Genomic DNA, 17,477 nt, shown 5'->3' with positions numbered 1-17,477 from the left:
GTTGGAGCTGTGTTAGGGAGGTTTAGGTTGGATTTTGGGAAAAGGTTCTGACCCCAGAGGGGCTCCCAGGGAATGGTCACAGCCCCAAGGCTGCCACAGCTCAGGAGTGCTTGGAAAATGCTCTCAGGCACAGGGTGGGATTGTTGGAGTGTCTGGGACTTGTTGCTCCTTGTAAGTCCCTTCCAGTGCAGGATATTCAATGATTCTATGAGTTTATTCTCAAAAGAAAAGAAATTACCAAGGAATCCCATGATTTCATCTCAACTCCCTCTCAGCAGGTGGAGCTGAGCAATTGCACAGCAAAGGAAAACTGATCAGAGGCAACTTCCAATTGCTCCTTGGATTTTTTTTTGGGGGGGGGGTTGGAAGGAGAGAATTTGTTTCTTTGTTGGTTTCTTTCTCTCTTTTTGGTTGAGTTCTTGTGAGTGTTCTCAAACAGCAGAGCCCAGTTGGCCACCCAGATGTGCTCACATAGTTATGTGACCTGCAGAGGAGCAGAGTCACAGAATTGTTTGGGTTGGAAAAGAATCCTTCTCAAACCATCAAAGCAAAGAATCCATCTCAACCACACCCCAGCACTGGCAAGGCCACCATGACCCCCTGTTCCCAAGTGCCACATCCACGTGGCTCCTAAATCCCTCCAGGAATGCTATTGAGTGGCTCCACCACTGCCCTGGGCAGTTCCAGTGGTTTTCTTTCATCCTTGTCCCTGTATTGCAGGTGTGTGGGAAAGGTAATTAGGAGAGAACTTAAGCTAGAACTTTTTTAGATGGTTTGAAATAACTCTTCTAAAATTATTTACTGGTTTTATCCTTCTTTTAAGGTGTTGTTCTATGTGCCAGCTGCCATCATCACTGGAGCAAGACATTGTGTTGGATACAAAATCCAACAGTAACATGGAGATTTGATAGCAGTCATTTTCCCCAAGCCCTAGAAATGTGAATTCAGTCTTTTGAAACTTGAGGAAAAAGCAATTTATTGTGCTGTGCTTTATTCTTCTGTGTTTGTCAAGAACAGAAACAATTTCACTTGACTAATTTAGTTGTTAGAGCTAAGAAACTGCCTGTGAATGGGTGTTTCTGGGTAAATTTCCCAGGTTTTGAAAGTTTTCCTGCATTTGACCTTTCCAGATAGGGTTGATTCTTCTCCCAACCTTTTTTTATCTTTATGAATACAAATATGAATGTCTCCTTGGTACCCCCTCTTTAAGTGCTTCTTGCTTTGTGGATGTGAAGAGTAGTTTAATTGAGAGAAGCCATGATGTCAGGAAACCAGCTTGTACCACTCAAGGAAGATGAAATGCCACCCTGTTCTAATAACACAACAATCCTGAGATTTGTTTTTCTGCAGTTGAAGTAAAAATCAAATAGTTTGGATTTTTACCAGCATCAAGAACAAATATGTTCTTCCTTCTGTCCTTCCCGTGTCTGTTTTTCTCCTGCTCCTTTTCCCTTACCTTTTCTTTTTGTAGATTCAAATATTACCAAAATGAAACAAAACACAGCAGGGTTTAAATACATCTTGAATAATCTGAGATAAGCTGGAGTGAGGCTGGAGCCTTGGAGTGCACATGGAACTCCCTGGAGATGACAGTGGTTCTGTCTCCTCCCAGCTCATTCTTTCCTTAATATTCTTAGCCAGCCTTCTGAGATGAAACCTTTCCTTCTATTCTTTTTAGTATAGTTTTAATGTAATGCGTATCATAAAATAATAAATCAAGCCTTCTGAACATGGAGTCAAATCCTCGTCTCTTCCCTCAGCTGGTGCTGGAGTCACAAATTGCGTTTTCTGCTTGTTTTCCTTCACATCTCCACTGCTGTTTCTCAAACACGAGAAAACACTCAATTACCCAAAATCTGTGTCCTTCCCTGAGCTCCTCCAGGGAAGATTTAAGGTGAAGGACTCTACTATAAAGCTTTGGCAGCTGTACTTTGAAGGGAGATCTCTCTGAAAGGCATCCAATCAAATGTGTAAAAGACCCTTAGGACCAGGTTATTCCCAGTAACAAGCCCAATCTCAACTTTTGTCCCATCTTTCTGTTTTTGAAGCAGACTGTTCCAAAATCTGAAGGGCAGGATGAGCCTTTTTACTTGCAGCTCACAGAAATTACCTGTTAACTAACGTGCTCAGGTAGATTTACATGGGACAGGTTTGAAGACATTAAAAGCTGAGATCTTGGCCCAGTCAATGTTGATCACAAATCTTCTCTTTCAGCCAGGATTTTATTCTGATTTGAAAATTAAGAGAAGGGTAGATCCTCATTAGTGTAATCAGCTTAAATGGGTTGACTACTCTAAAGCAATTTGTTTAATTTGTTTGGAACATGTTTAATTTTAGCTATAGATATTCAGCCCTCTCACAGTTGCTATTTATGGTGTTCATCGTGTAATTTTGTGTTCTGTGATTTGTAAAAATAAACTTTCTGCTCTGAATGAGAATTTTGTGACAATCTACGGCCCATTCATCAGAGCCTCTTTAAAACCACACAGAACTTTCTGTGCACTGATGCTTCTGGTGTGTGTGTGTGTGTCTGCATCTCTTTCAGTGAGAAAGAGTTCTTGCTGCCCACACAGAGCATGGGTTTGCATCAAGAATCAGCTTTTTGCTGGCCTTGGATTCCTCCCCGCTCTGGGTGTGGAATTTGGGGCTCTTCAGGAGTGTCTCCCCTTTGCAATAGAGCTCAGTGTTAAAACCTGCATGAGGAGAGGGTCTGAATTCTTCTTAAATTCTTGAAATTGAAGACATCAGCTTCTCTGATGTCTTCTTCTTTGGCTACACCTCATTGAAGAGCAGTGGAAAACAACTCCCCATGGGAGCAAAAGCCATGGTGGTTCAGAAACTGCTAGTATTGATCACAGGCTCTGGATGTTTCTGGTGATTTGCTGTATGGGGATGTGGCACTTGTCCCTCCATTGATGTAGATGCCACGTGCATCTTCCTGCACTTGCTCCCTCATTCCTCCTTGGGTGTATTTTACTTGCCATTGATGAAGTTTATTCACAGAGCCTCAGGCCAGGTGTTCTTCTGGAGCAGGTGGGTTCTGCTTCCTGTGCCCTCCATGCAGGGCAGGTGCTGTAAACTCTGATTATTCCTTCGGGCATAACCTTAGATTGGCATCTCTGCCCATCACCATTTCATAACCAGGCCTGGAAATGGCTTTGGAATGTCTGTGTGCCTGAACCATTGAGGTTTTTTGGGGTATGTTGGATATCTGAGGAGTTTTGTGGCCATTAGTCATGCTGTAAAAGATATGGCAGCAAGATAACATGACTCAAATCATCCAGGGTGGCATGGAGTGGATAACATTACTCAAATCATCTTGTGGTGGAAGTTCCTGGAAGGTGTTGCTCCAGGTGTTAATCCAGCTCAGATGAAGCTCTCTGGAAGAGCAGTGATCCTGCTCCTTGTTACTGTTCCCATTCTTGTGTTGAAGCTCAAGCCAAGTGTTTTTTTGGGTTGATCCAACATATTGCCCAGCCTCAGAGCACGAGGAAGGATGGGAAGGTCCCTTTTGGTGGCAACCCAGAGCAGTGAGAGTTTAGCATCCCCAGAAAGCCAGGGCCAGTCTCAGGAATGTGGGGGAATCAAAGTCTTGAGTTTTTGGCTTTGATGTCTGCATTTGCTCTCGTTCCAGCAGTGATGCTTTAATCTACAAAATGCTTTGCTAGGTTTTCGCTGCGCTCAGCTTGAATTTCTTCCAAGACATCACTCTGCTGAAATAGCAGAATTTGCCTGTGGATTCCGGTGCAGCAATCAGTCTGTGTTTATTGGGGTGATAAACTTCCTGTGAGAGTGAGGGTGGAGTGGGCCCTTTTCCATGTGGCTGAGCCAAATCACTCAGCAGCGAGACCAAAGCCGTTAAGCAAATTGAGATGATTTCTGCTTGCAGCAGTCTCTGCTGTAATAAACTGGTTTTCCTCCAAAGGAGAACCTGCACATATCATGCCTGTATTTTCTTCCCTTAGTGTATTGCTCTTGTTTGATACCATGGAGAAATTCTTGGTTGTGATGTGATTTCATGCATTAATTGCATTAAACAGATCCTGGTTTGTACTTCAAGTGTTGAGTTGTACCTTTGAATCCTCAGTGTGAGACTCTGCTCTGCTGGTGGCTTTTCATCTCTCTGAATTCAGAGCTGCTCACCTACAGCATGACACCATGGCTTTGTGTGACCTTTCCAGTCCTCTCCCACTGAGATTACTTTCCATTAAAAACCTCAACTCCAACTGCCCAGGCAAAAAAAGTCCTTTTTCCTCCATCAATCTTTTCAGTTGGCAACATCCTTCTTAAGTATTTACAGATCTGCTGGTGATATTTATGGAGTTCCTGTGGTTCACTGTGACAATGGACTCTGCACCAGGACACAATGCTTTTCGCTGAAATAGAGCCAAGCTACGTCATAAATTATGCAGATGGGCTGTGACAAAATCAAATTTTATGCAGATTTTCTTAGGCTGACCCTTTTTACTGTTCAGAGTGCTTGTGGAGCTGCCTGTATCTCAAATTTCATCCAGTTTTATCTGCCAACACACCCTTTAATGTGTACATCGAGTTCATCTGTGGGGTTTTTTCTCTTCCCAAAAAGATGGTGAATGTTGAGTTGAGCTTGAGTGAGCTGAAGATGTGTTATGTTGAGTCCATCCCAATTTTATTTCCATAACTAGTGTGGAGCTGAGGATCCCTGGTGTGGGCTGAGAGCTCCACAGGGCTCATCAGCAATATTCCTTTGGATCCAGAGGGATGTTACAGCAGCTTTATCCTGGCAAAGGCACGAGGGAAGTCCTTGACTGCAGAGCTGGCAGTCAGAAAAAACCTTCAGGGAAAAATCGAACCCTAAAAATACGCCTGAAGCCAATGGTGCCTCCTGTATTCTGACATTTAGGATGCTTTTTTAATGTTCTTCACTAAGGCCTCACTGTGCCAGAGCTCCCACAGAAAGCAGAGCTTTCCTGGGGCTTTCAGACAAAGAGGGTACTCCAACCTCTGGGCTGTGAGCTCTGAGTAGGTAAAGCTGAGGGAATTGGGATCCCAGAGAGCACCAAGTAGTGTTGCTTCCTTCCCTACATGAAATCTCCACTTTTTGGGTCTTGCTGCAATCTGTCTTTCTGGGTCTTATGCCCAGTAGGAAATTCATTTTGATTGCAATGCTTGCCCCTTACCAAGTCAGGCTGTAAATGTTCTCATATTCCCCTGGGAATATTGATATTAAATGGGATCCTTCACCTTCTTTAAGAGCCTTTCTACAATTTTATTCTCCTGCATGTCTTAGTTAGCAGAGTCCTAACTAATTCCTTCCTCAGTTCCACTATTTGAGACTTGTAGAAATTGTGGTAGAGGTACTCATTGTCTGTCTGTATCTAGAATCTATAATGGGCTCAGGTTTAAACTTTGCATAAAATATTCTGTTACTCTCTTCTTCTCTATTATTATTCTATTATTCTCTAAAAAATAGAGATGCTTATCTTGGTGTTAGAGGTGACTTTGTAGGTAAGTCCTCATCAGACTTCACTGAAAACCCAGTGGCTCACCGTGAGTCATTTCAAGAGCTGTTGCAATTATTCCAGCCTTCAGCACTAAGCTGATGACATTAAATTGCCATTTGTGTTGATTTGGGGATATTTGAAAGCATCTTGGAGCTGCCTGGATCATATCCCATCATTGTTTGGCTTTTTGAATTGCTTCTGCATCAAACCATCCTGTGTTCCTAGAGGATTTAATGAGTGTGACTGCTTCCTGAAGCATGGAGCTCTGTTAGGAGCAGCAGCCTCCCAGCCCCAGGTTGGGTCAGTGTTTTACATGGGACACAAAACACTGGTTAGGCAGGGAATTCCTGCAATGCTCTGTAATATCCCATTAATGCATCCTGCTGACAGGTTCCCAGAGCATGTGAATTAATGAGATTAAAACCCTCCCCAGGTAATGTTTGTCAAACTGCAGTTTGTTCTTTTGGAGCAGGAGTTCTGTGATATTTACAGTTTGGTGATCTCAGTGCTGCTTTGTTATGTTGTTGGCAGGTTGCAGAGTTCTGAGTGCCATGGGGTGGATTAGCAGGGTTTCCCTAAATCTGGAGTAGGACTGGCACTTGTTGTGTTGCTGACATTCTCTCCAGCCTGGAATGTTTCACTGAGCACCTCACACCAAACTCTGAGCTTAATTAGTCAAGTATTTTGCTATATCTAGCATTGATCACTTATTCAAATCCAGGTGCACGCCTGCACTTGTTTAAAACATGCCATAAAATTAGTAATCACAGTGCTTTCAGGTCCTGTGCACTATAATTTGTGGATCTCTATGGGAAAAAAACTTAGCAGTGCTCCCCATGCTCAGCCTTTACACTGAATAGCAGGAGGCCAAATCTTTGGCCATTCAAGCACATATTTTGTTTTGACATAAGACAAAGCCCTGTATTTCAAAACAAAACCTTTCTGTTGTGTTTTGGAGCTGCTTATGAGGTGTAGACTGGAAATACAGAGATATTTAAACATGCTACCCAGCTTGTAGCTGGTGCAGGTGCTGATTAGCAAAATGAGCAGTTGGGCCTGTGCTAAATTCCTCCTGTATGGGCTGCTGTGGTTTCCCTTTTGACTCGAAGGTAATTCCAGGAGTGCTGTGCAGCTCTCTGAGTCTTCCAACATCAAGGCTGGTTTTTTCCCTCTGCTTCTGATGCCTTTCAGAGAGCTGATCCACCCAAAAATCCCCTGCCAGCTGAGTATCAACACTGCCCTCCCACAGAGCAGTCTGCTGGGTGGGAAGATGGGCTCTGGCTCCTGCCAGTTCAATGTTGATAGATGTGTTGTGTGCACATATGCTAATGACCATGATCACCTGTTTTTGTGTGGTGATTGGTCAAAATTTAAAACTTTTTCCTATTTTATAGGAAAAGGGTTTTTGTTCCATTTCACTGAGTGTAAACTTTGTGTAAGGTTGTGCTGAAAAGCAAGGGCTGGGTGCTATTTTGGTGACAAAGCAGCCCTTTTTTGGCCATGCTTCATTTTCTCCAAGGACTATCATCTTCCTAACTGCTCCAGCAAGTGCCAGCCCACATCTGGGGCTGGTTTTAGTGGAACACAGGGAACTTTGTGTCGTGTTCCCTAAATCCAAGCCTTTAAGCTGCCAAAGCTCAGTGCTTTGAGGTGGACTTGCTAATTGCTCTGAAATCCCTTTTGTCTGTGCAGGGGTGTAGCTGAGCAGAGCCTGCTCAGGTTTGGCCTTTGGTTCAGTCACAGTTTGTGCTGGGACTTTTATTTCCTTGCTGGGCCGCAGCAGCAGATATAACACTCAAGAAGTGACAATAAAACTGCCTAACAAAAGGTGTGCACACAGGGGGAGGGGAATTAACTTTGTCCCATTGACTGATTCCAGTTTTTTTCCCTGTTCTTCCAGCTGAAGGGCTCCCCCAGGTGTATTACTTTGGACCCTGTGGGAAGTACAATGCCATGGTATTGGAGCTGCTTGGTCCCAGCCTGGAAGATCTGTTTGACCTCTGTGACAGGACCTTCACTTTGAAGACGGTGTTGATGATTGCCATTCAGCTGGTGAGTGATGGCAGAGCCTGCCCTGGGGTGTCCTTCCATCCTAGGGTGGGCACAGTGCAAGGTTCAGTGCTGAGAGAATCTTCTTCCACCACAGAATCACCAGGTTTGAGTTGGAAAGAAACTTCAAGGATCTAATCCCACCCTGCCTGCCAAAGACTATCCCAGATTGCTCCAAGCCCTGTCCAACCTGGCCTGGAACATTTCCAGGCATGGGGCAGCCACAGCTTCTCTGGGAAACCTGAGCCAGGGCCTCCCCAGTCCCACATTCTCCCCAGTATCCCATCTAGCCCTGTGTTCTGGCTGCAGGAAGCAATTTCCCCTTGTGCCGTCACTCCAGTCCCTTGTCCAAGGTCCCTGTCCATCTTTCCTGTAAAAGAAAACCTCTCGGGGGTGAGGAGGACTCGTGCCCATGGAGGAAGGTCAGATGCTGTTGATGAGGAGCTGGCTCCCTGCACAGCAGAACCAGTGCAGCCGGATTCCTACGGACTCACATCCCCTGCACACCCCAGGTCCCTCCCTCTCTTTGGACATCCCAGGAACATCTCATTTCTCACCCTCTCCGTGGGACACACAGAGCACAGCACCCTCCCACACTCCTACCAGTTCTGCTGGTTTGGTGCTGCTGGGCTGCCCATGGACTGAAACCTCACGGGGCAGTGGGGGCTGAGCCCTCCTCAGCCAAAACAGCAGCGTTTGAGAGCTCTGCCTCTGTCAAACGTGGTCAAAATTTGGTCAGTTAAGGGGGTTTAAATTCCTGACACCTGGAATTGAATAGTTCCATGGGCAACATCACAGAGCCTTTAATGTACCTGAAAAGGAAAGGAAGTCAAGCTGGAAGAGATCCAGCTTGGATTTGGGTTTGTGTTAAAAGTAAACAACATGAAAGCTGAACTAAATGTGGTGTGGATACTTCCACAAGTCAGTGGGGCCTGCCAGTCAGTTTGGCTTTTTTGGCTTGCAGATTCCTAAATATCTGCAGTTATCCAGATCTTGCCTAGCTGGACCTTGGGATCACCCAGATGCTCCACAGCAGAGTTGGAATTGTATATTCACATTAATAGCTCTGTGGATAGAAGCATGGTAGGGAAGAGGAGATGTAAGGGATGAGGAACACAATCCTTTCCAGGTAAACTGAAGTTTGACACAGCAGATGGAAAACTGAGGTCAGAACTGCACAAGTTTGAACAGCACCTGCCTGGTGCTGAGGCCTCCCCAGCAAAGCAGTCAAGTTCTCTTGGTTTTGAGTGTTTCCTTATCAATGGAAAACCAATTTATAGTATTGGCTTTGATTAAAGCAAGTGGCAACAGCTGGCAAAGCCTCAGATGCAGCTTGTGTGACCTTTGCAGGGAAAATATAAAGATGTAAATTCATTCCCAAGGGACTGCTGGGGAAATCAAGACTGTCACAGCCATGGCTGCTGCCTTCTGCTGTGCCCTGGGGCTGCAGCTCAGCTCTGGGCTTGGATGTTCCTCACTGCCATCACCTGTTGGTCTTGTGGCCAAGCTGCAGCTCACCAGGGCACTGGTGGCAGGTGGAAAACACGTGCAGGGGGACAGCAAAAGCAGCTGGAAATGGAGGAGCTGTTCTCCCAAAGGATCAGGTGCTCCCCTGGCCATGGGGAGATGCTGTAGGGCCTTCTCAGTCTCCTCAGGGGGGTTACAGGAGTGTGCACATCTAAGGGGACGGATCAGACATGCTCAGGTGTGCCCCATCACCTGGCTCTGACAGAAGTGTTTTCCAAAGGGGCTGGCACTTACTGCTCAAATGAAATGAAAACACTCTGCTCTAGACCCAAGGCTTTAGGGAAAACCTTTCTCCCACACTAAATGATTGCAGTCACTGTGTCACACTCCTGTGTGAGACACATCAGAAAGGAAAGCTGGACTCTCAAACTCCTTGGGCTCACATCCATGAATTGCATTTCATTCCTGCTTCTGACTGGCCAAGTCTGCTAAAGCTGTAATTCTAGCCATGGGCATTTGTCCCCTGATCTTTCTCCTCATACTTAGGGTGATCCCCATGTCTGTAGGAGCATCCAGTCCCGTGGTCAGTTTTTAACCAGAGGCATTTTTTTTATATTTTTTGATACATATTTCTGCTTGTCTGTTGTGAATGAGCTTGACAGGCTGCAGCATCTCAGGACTGGGGTGGATCCTTTCCAGATGGTAGAAGAAAGAGGAGCTTCTCTAGGAAAAACAAGGGCAGTGTCTCTTAAGAAGTGCCACGTGGGATTACAGGAGAATTCAAACATAGTTTTACATCAGGAAGGCTCTCCTGGCTGAGGGCAAGAGAGACTGGATGACAATGAGTCTTCAAGGAAGGCAACCTGTTTGGGAATTGTTCAGACTCAAACTGCTTCCTCCATACTCCACATGCAGCTGAATAAATCCAGTGGGTGAAACTCCTGAACAAAATGTGGTCACTATGTCAGTCCCCACAGCCCATAATTCAGGGGAGAATGTTTTTTTTATTCAGACTTCTGTTTTTCACTCTTGGCCAAGCCCAGCCTGTACAAAGCTCACTGACAGCTTACAACAAGGTCTGTTGTGCCACCAGGCACTGGAAAAATACTCTGGATGTGATCTGGACCGAGTTATGGCAGGACGTTTTTCTACCAGTGACCATCAAAATTGCCTTTGAACAAGATTAATTTCATTCTCTGCTGATCTGATCTATATTTAAGCAGCTGATGTGTGGAAGAAGGGCTCAAATCTATCAGGAAGGTCTAGAGATGGAACTGCTGTCAAGATCAGTCTCTCAAGAGTTACCTTTCTGGGATCAGAGGGTTTGTTACACTTGCTGCCTTGGCAGGAGGAAGGCGCACGAAAGCACGGGTTTCTTTGGCACCTGCTAAATGTCACAATTTCCTCTCATTTCTCCACCACAGCACAGGGGTCCTGCCGTGTGCCAAGGGATTCTCCCCCCTCCTAAAGGTTTCTCTGACATCTGAAATGGAAATTTATGGCTCCAAGGACGGACTCAGCCAGCCGTGCCCATGGAAATCCCTCTGTAATTTAGAGTCTTCCATCTACCCCAGTGCTCCCCTGCTTGCTGGTTTTCCAGTGTCAGAGCAATGGAAAAACAGCATTCCATTCCTGGAGTGGTTTCTCTGCCCCTAAAAGAATTAATTCAGTGTTTTGAGCCTGTAGTTCAAACCCAAAGGAGTGAGCACTTCACCTGTGCATCCAGCACATTTCTGGAGTGGCAGCTCCACCTCCCCTTTTCTTCAGCCAGGGTTGGTGCTGAGGTTGTGCCCCAGCACTGCTGCTCCTGTGTGCTCAGACAGAGCCTGGGAGGGCGATGCAGCCCAGACACTCCACATCACAGCAGCCACCAGCAGGGACACTGGCTTGTCGGGCTCAATAAAGCATGGAAGCTGCTCCAAGAAACATCTTTCTGACTCGGGGAGTGTCTTTGAGCTGCCATGGCTGAGCAAAGCTCTCCAGCATGAAGCGTCCAGGCAGGTGGAAGTAAAGAAGGAATATGAAAGACCCCACAGCAGCTGTGTGTGTGTGTGGTGGAAGCAAAAAAAGGCAGGTGGGAGGAAAAAAGGCAGGAAAATAAGTGCCCTTGATTGCTGCTGGAGCATAATGGCTCACCTGACACCTCAGCTGTCCAGGTTGTTGTCCTGCCTGCTGCAACTTGCAGGGAGTTTTTAAAGAAGAAAAAAATGGGCCCTTTTCAGGCTCTCTAATTGCTGTTGGGATTTCAACAACTGAGCTGCTTTGGTAGCAGGAACAAATCAAATGAGGCAGTCAGGCTCCACTTGGAAGCTTGTTATGTGTGGAGAGGCGAGGAAACTCTTTGTTCCACTTTCAAGGGTTGCATCTTCATTTGAATTGCCTCCCAACGTGGCTTTTTGTCTCACGACCTGCTGCTGTGTCCTGTAGGTGATTCAAAGTGTGAAGAATGACTGAAGAGCATCTGCTCTGCTCTGCACCAGGCTGTAATTGATTGGAAATAATGGCTGTTAGCCGTGAAACCCATTTTCTCTGCACATTGGAATCAATCACTGCGTGAGGGGAGGGAGCGGCAGCACGTGCTGTTCCCTTCTTTGAAGAGTCTTGGAGCAAATTCTGTTTTTTAAGCCTAATTCACCTGCAGCCAGTTTTCTCCTGTCTGCTGCCCTCCCTGTACAGCTGTTTATTTTATAAGGAGGGCTGCCTCCTTATAAAATAAGGTAAAGTGCCTCCTGCCTGCTCCTTCTTTCCACGAGGTGGAAATGCAGCAGATTTTCCTTTAAAACAGGGTGCGTGATAAGGGCCTGGGAGTGTGATGGAGGATCGCATGCATGTGGGCTTTTAAAACCAGGTGTGGGTCCAAGATGTGTAAAGAGAAAGAGTGGTCTGGGTTTGCCAGCTGTGTTTGGATTCAGTGAGGGATGAAGGAGCAGTCGGGGTGTGCCAGCCCAGCAGACTGAGCAGGGGGTGGAAGGGCTGATGGGGGGTTCCTGATGCTTGGCTGGGGCAGAGATGGCTCAGTGAGCCAGAGAATCCATCCTGCAGAGCTTTCCCAGCAGGATCCTCCCAGTGGGATGGGTGAGCAGCTGGTGGCCCTCACCCTGGATGTCCCTGTGCTGTCCCTCACAGCAGTGTGGCAGTGACCTCTGGGGACTGAGGCTTGTTAGTGCAAAACAGACTTGGTGTAACTTTGCAGAGCTTTTGTAGCATTGCCAGCCCACAAATATCTGGGTGAATCCCAGTAGCCTTTCCAAAGAAGCATATTTGGCATGCAGGGCAGCTGTGACCAGGACAGCCATAAATGAGTTTTCTTGTGTTTTCATTTGAAACATGTAAAGGCAACTAAAGATAATAAATTAAATGAAATTGAGAATTATTTTCCTTTAGAATCATCTCCTAAATTCAGGACCCAAGGAGAACTGCTTGACAATACACCTGCAATATGTTTGTTTTGAAAAGCAATTTTAATGATGATCTTCTGAGCAAGGTGTGTTGTTAGAGGCACTCTGTCACCTCAGAAGTGGGGTTCCTGCCCTTCCACCTTCCCATTCACTCAAACTTCCAGAAAAACATTAGTCAAAAGCTGAAAAATATTCCAGCTATTCCCAGTTGACAGCAATGAGATTAATTATTATTTTAGTCGGCTTTGAAGATCGTAAAGCTTGTGCCTGCCCAAAAATCCCCCTGCACGAAGAATCTGGCATGTCTAAGACAACATATGGGTCGAGGGAGGAAGGTGGTAAGACACAGAGCAACAGGGGAAGGAGGTGGGCAAGGGAAGAGCTCTTGGTAACCGGTTTAGTATGTTTAAAATCAATACAAAAAGGCTGCTGCAGCTCCCGTGGCATCCTGCCAAGAGCTGCATCCCAGTGGTAACGCCTCAGAAACAGCCCTTGCCATTTCCGTGGGAATAAAGCAGGGAGCACAGCATGATAGCCTTGGAAAGGAGGGGATGACACATTCCTCTTGCAGCTCTGCTGGGAGCCAGAGCTCTGCTCACATTTCCCTCCTTTTTGCAGATCTCTCGGATGGAGTACGTGCATTCCAAGAACCTCATCTACCGCGACGTCAAGCCGGAGAACTTCCTCATCGGCCGGCAGGGCAACAAGAAGGAGCACGTCATCCACATCATAGACTTTGGACTGGCCAAGGAGTACATCGACCCTGAAACCAAAAAACACATTCCCTACAGGGAGCACAAGAGTCTCACTGGAACAGCGAGATACATGTCCATCAACACACACCTTGGCAAAGGTTTGTGTGCGTGGGGGCAGCTTGCAGAGTGTGCTTCAGGCTGGAGGAGCTCTCTGAGGTCACTGAGTCCAGCAACTGACCAGCACTGCAGTGTTCACCTCTAAACCACGTCCCCAAGTGTCACATTCACACGTTTTTTGAACAGTTCCCAGCATGGTGACTCCATCATGCCCTGGGCAGCCTGTTCAATCTTTGACAGCCCTCTCAGTGAATTATTTTCTCCAATATCCAACCTAAACCTTCCCTGGTGTTGCTTGAGGCTGTTTCCTCTTGTCCTTTGTTCCTCTGTCCTTTGTTCCCTGGGAGCAGAGCCCAACCCCGCCCCCCTGGCTTCCCTCTCCTGTCAGAGGATTGTGCAGAGCCACAAGGTCCCTCCTGAGCCTCCTTTTCTGCAGGCTGAGCCCCCCCAGCACCTTCAACTGCTCCTGGTGCTGTGCTCCTTCCCCAGCTCCTGTCCCTTCCCTGGACACATTCCAGCATGCCAGACCTCCCATAGCATTTTGGCTGAGCTCTCTTGTGCCCCTGAAGCTGTTTGTGAACCTCCCAATGCCGTTTACAGTTGTGTGCCTCTTTTTTTTTTTTTTTTCCTCCCTTCTTTTGAGGAATTGAGCCAGCTGAAATGTTGGAAGCCTGATAATTACAGTTTTTATTAGGAACTAAATAACTGGGAGCAGCCCTGCACTGATAAAAGACAAGCAGGCAGGCAGTGATTGCTGCACTGGATGATAGACAAATAGATTTTTATAGCACAGCACTGTCCCAGTGCCTTCCAGTTCCAGGTGTTAGAGTTGGATGTTCCCTGACCTAGTAACTGGTTGGAGAAAATGAATGATTTAAATAACTTTAAACCTGGTTTTCATCTCCTCTCCTCGCTGCTTTCTTTCCTAACACAAGATTACATTTCTGTGGCTGAAAGGCAAAAAATAACTTATTAAATGTTTATATTCTCTTAAATCTATACAAGCAGTGAGATAATGGAATATTTTCCAGGAGGCCTCCGTGCATGTTGGCTCCCACTTGGAGAGCTCACTGTCTTTGGGGAGTAAGGAGGGATGAGCCTGGTTTCTAATTTTGGCAAGTGAGGAGTCAGGCAGGGATGGAGGAATGGGAGGGCGCAGTGGGAGCAGGCTGGGAAGCTGCTGATGAGGGCGATGTGGAGGGAAGATGTGTTTGTGTTTGAAGTGCACCATGTGCCTTCCTTGGGACCCATCTCCCACAGGATTTCAGCTCCCACCATGGCTCATGCAGGGGAAGGGTCCAGATCAGTTCTGGGGCTGTATTTGAGGGGGCTGTCCCTGCCCACAGGGGCTGTGAGGAGCTGATGCTTCGCTGGTGAGACCAGCCCAGGTGGAATCAATCTTGTCACGTTTCAAACACGGGAGTCTGACTCCAGCTTTTCTGAGAGACAAGTGCACTCAACCATCTTCCTAGAAGGCCATCTGCATCACTGCACTAAATTACCCAGGGCATCCTCCTTTTTTCTCCTTTTTATCAGGATAACTGCAGGAATTGTTTCAGTTCCCTTTTCCTGCGTGTTCCCACTCCCAGCATCTCCTGCAGGTTAAGTGGCTGCAGTGGATCTGCTCTGGATCATGGATCATGTTGTTTGGAGCAGGTGGGGTTCAGAGGAGGGGAGGATGCACCAAATGAGTCCACGAGCTCAGTGAACCCCAGAGTGCAGCTCAGCCCAGCCCAGTGTTGCCTCCACATCTGTTGTTCTCTTCTGTCCTCCCCAGGGCTTTTGGATACATTTTGGCTGCTTGTTTTAGAATATTTTTCCTTTGGCTCTGTGCCCCTTTCCCCCACTCTCATTTATAATTACAACATCTGCATGTGGCAGCAGCAGCAGCAGCAAGTGTTCCATGGTGCTGGAAGGAGCTATTTTTGATCTGCTCTGATGAGCAGCAGAGGAAATTGGGAAAGGGTTGGCACTGTGCAAGGGTAGATCCCTGCAGCTGGTTGTGAGCATCCCATTCCCATTTAGTCCAGAGGAAATGATCCAGCACCACATGGCAACACTGACACTGCTAGGTCAGAGAAGAACTGAGGCACTGCTTTATTCCTTTTTTTAAATTCCATATTATTATATGGCAATTAAGAGTTGTCCATTCTGCCTCAGGCTGGATTGTGCAGTTCCCATGTTACCTCACGGCTTCTGGCTGATTTTACACATTTTCTGGCTTTCTGAAACAGCTTCTGGTTTTGCACAAGGTCTGAGCTGCAGACAGTGAGTGAATGTCCCTGTGGTACCTTTATCTCAGGTACAGGTGTGGCTGCTGCTGAGATCTCAGAGCCATTTCTGCTTCTGCAGCAATAATTTGTCATCTCTTCTCTTTCAGAGCAAAGTCGTCGAGATGACTTGGAAGCCCTTGGCCATATGTTCATGTATTTCCTCCGAGGCAGCCTGCCCTGGCAAGGATTGAAGGTAGGTTCAGGCTTCAGGTTTTGTCCTTTAAAACTTTGGCTAGTCTCTACCCAGAGGAGAATCCTCTGGGGAAACATTGGCAAAATCCAGCCAGAAACACTGTCCTCTCCTTTGTGTCCTTGCAGCCTAACCCAGACATTGAGTTTAGCTGCAGGGAAGATTTTAAGGTAGAAATACTTTACCTGGCACTTTAAATTGCCAGATTGGTACAGTTTTGGAGAGAAGGTTGAACAGAGAGAGACAGGGACAGCAATGGGAGAGCTGTGATTGGAAGCTGCCCTGAACTGGAGCGTGACTGGGACACAGTGATTGTTTATGAAATTCCAGTTACGGCAACACAATCCCCCAGCTGCATCTGTGATCCCTGTTTATAATGGAGCAGTTTGATGGCTTTAGATGCACAGATGGACTTCAGCTTGAAAAACTGGTTTTCTGGCACAAGTATTGGACTTGGCTTCCCTCCAGAGACACTGGACACTCAGTGCTGGGGAGTTTATGAGATGCTGTGTACAATGTGGAGAGCTGCAAGAAATTGAGTTGCTGACTGCCGCCAACATCCATCAGCTGAGCTAACAAGGAGTAAGTCATTTGCTGGCTCCAGAGCTGTTGGAGGCTGCATCTTCACTTCTCCATCACCTCCCTGATGATTAAGCTACTGTGTTCAGCTTTGGCATTGAAGGGAGTGAAGGGACTGATCAAGTTAGGCTCATCAGGAAAGACAGCAGCTCCTGTTGGAAAAAGGAGCCAAGGCTTTGGGTTCAGGAGCTGCTTGGCAGAGCTCTGCATTGGTCAGTGGCTTCCAATTGGGTTGATAGAACTTGTCCAGCTTTTTTTTACCACCTATCCAGAGTCAGTCTCAGCTCAGCCTCATCAGGCACATGCCAGAAATGTTGGCAACAGCTCCTAAAAGCAACAAAAGGTTTTTCAAGCATGAAAGGGATTGTGAAAGAAATCACAGTCTCTCTGATTTTATGTCCACGCCTCTCTGTGTGTTATTCTAGTATGTATTTTCTTTCTGGCTTAGTTGAACTCATCTGCTTTAAATGAATCCTGTAAATTATTCTAAAATAATTCCAAGTTTATATAAAGTTCTACAAAAGTCCCTCAGTTCAGTGTTAAACTTGATAAGAATTAGTTGACTCCTTTTGGAGGTCCAGGGCGGACTCTCCAGCTGGATTTAGAATGTGGCATCTTTGCCCTTCTAGGTCTCCTCAGCTTAGACTTTTGGTCTGTGCTGTCAGGGCTGTATCTGCAGAGAATGTCTACAGTGCTAATTATGCTGCTGCCACGTCTAACTGACAGATTTTGAAATGGAGGCAAGAAACCCCACTGGAGCAGAGTTCTCTGCCTCAGGTTGATTTAGGTGGGAAATCCAGCTGCAAATAGTTTCATTTTCTTATTGACCAGATATTAAGCCAGTGCTGAGTGGTGGATGCTTTGGGGATGAAAGAAAAGGCTGTGTGGGAGCAGCCTGGGATTTGGGAGAAGTGCACTGATGCAGAGTCATATTCAATGTGGTAACATTCTGTTGCACAGAGGAAAACTCAAATTGCTGTGCAGTGGGTCTGTGAATTTCACCCAAATTGCTGTGAATGTGCTGTGCAACTGCTGTGCATTAGTTTGTGAAGGCAGCTCGATGGCTGGGGAGGACCAGATGTGCCATCACAGTTCATGCACCTTTATCTCCTTCTCCCATAAAACCTTCCCTGTACAGTCCTCAGGACTGGGCTGTGAGAAATGAGCCCTGTAAGACACTAATGAGGGTCCTGCCTTTCACGAACAAAGATGTTTGAACATCCTTG

The 17,477-nt window shown here is 46.5% G+C and overlaps 1 protein-coding gene across 3 annotated transcripts in view; it reads left to right on the top strand.

The window, feature by feature from the left end:
* Window positions 1–17,477, top strand: part of CSNK1G1 (casein kinase 1 gamma 1) — a 91,681-nt gene that overhangs the window by 58,211 nt on the left and 15,993 nt on the right. For all 3 annotated transcript variants that reach the window (XM_074549688.1, XM_074549686.1, XM_074549687.1), the window contains 3 exons: window positions 7,384–7,535; window positions 13,016–13,250; window positions 15,590–15,675. In XM_074549688.1, coding sequence (XP_074405789.1) covers window positions 7,384–7,535; window positions 13,016–13,250; window positions 15,590–15,675 — 473 coding nt within the window. The remainder of the gene's footprint in view (window positions 1–7,383; window positions 7,536–13,015; window positions 13,251–15,589; window positions 15,676–17,477) is intronic.

Source organism: Zonotrichia albicollis, chromosome 11 (assembly GCF_047830755.1).
Source record: "Zonotrichia albicollis isolate bZonAlb1 chromosome 11, bZonAlb1.hap1, whole genome shotgun sequence".
Taxonomy (NCBI): domain Eukaryota; kingdom Metazoa; phylum Chordata; class Aves; order Passeriformes; family Passerellidae; genus Zonotrichia; species Zonotrichia albicollis.
Note: the sequence above shows the minus strand (reverse complement) of the source record. Positions and strands in the feature narration are given on the sequence as shown.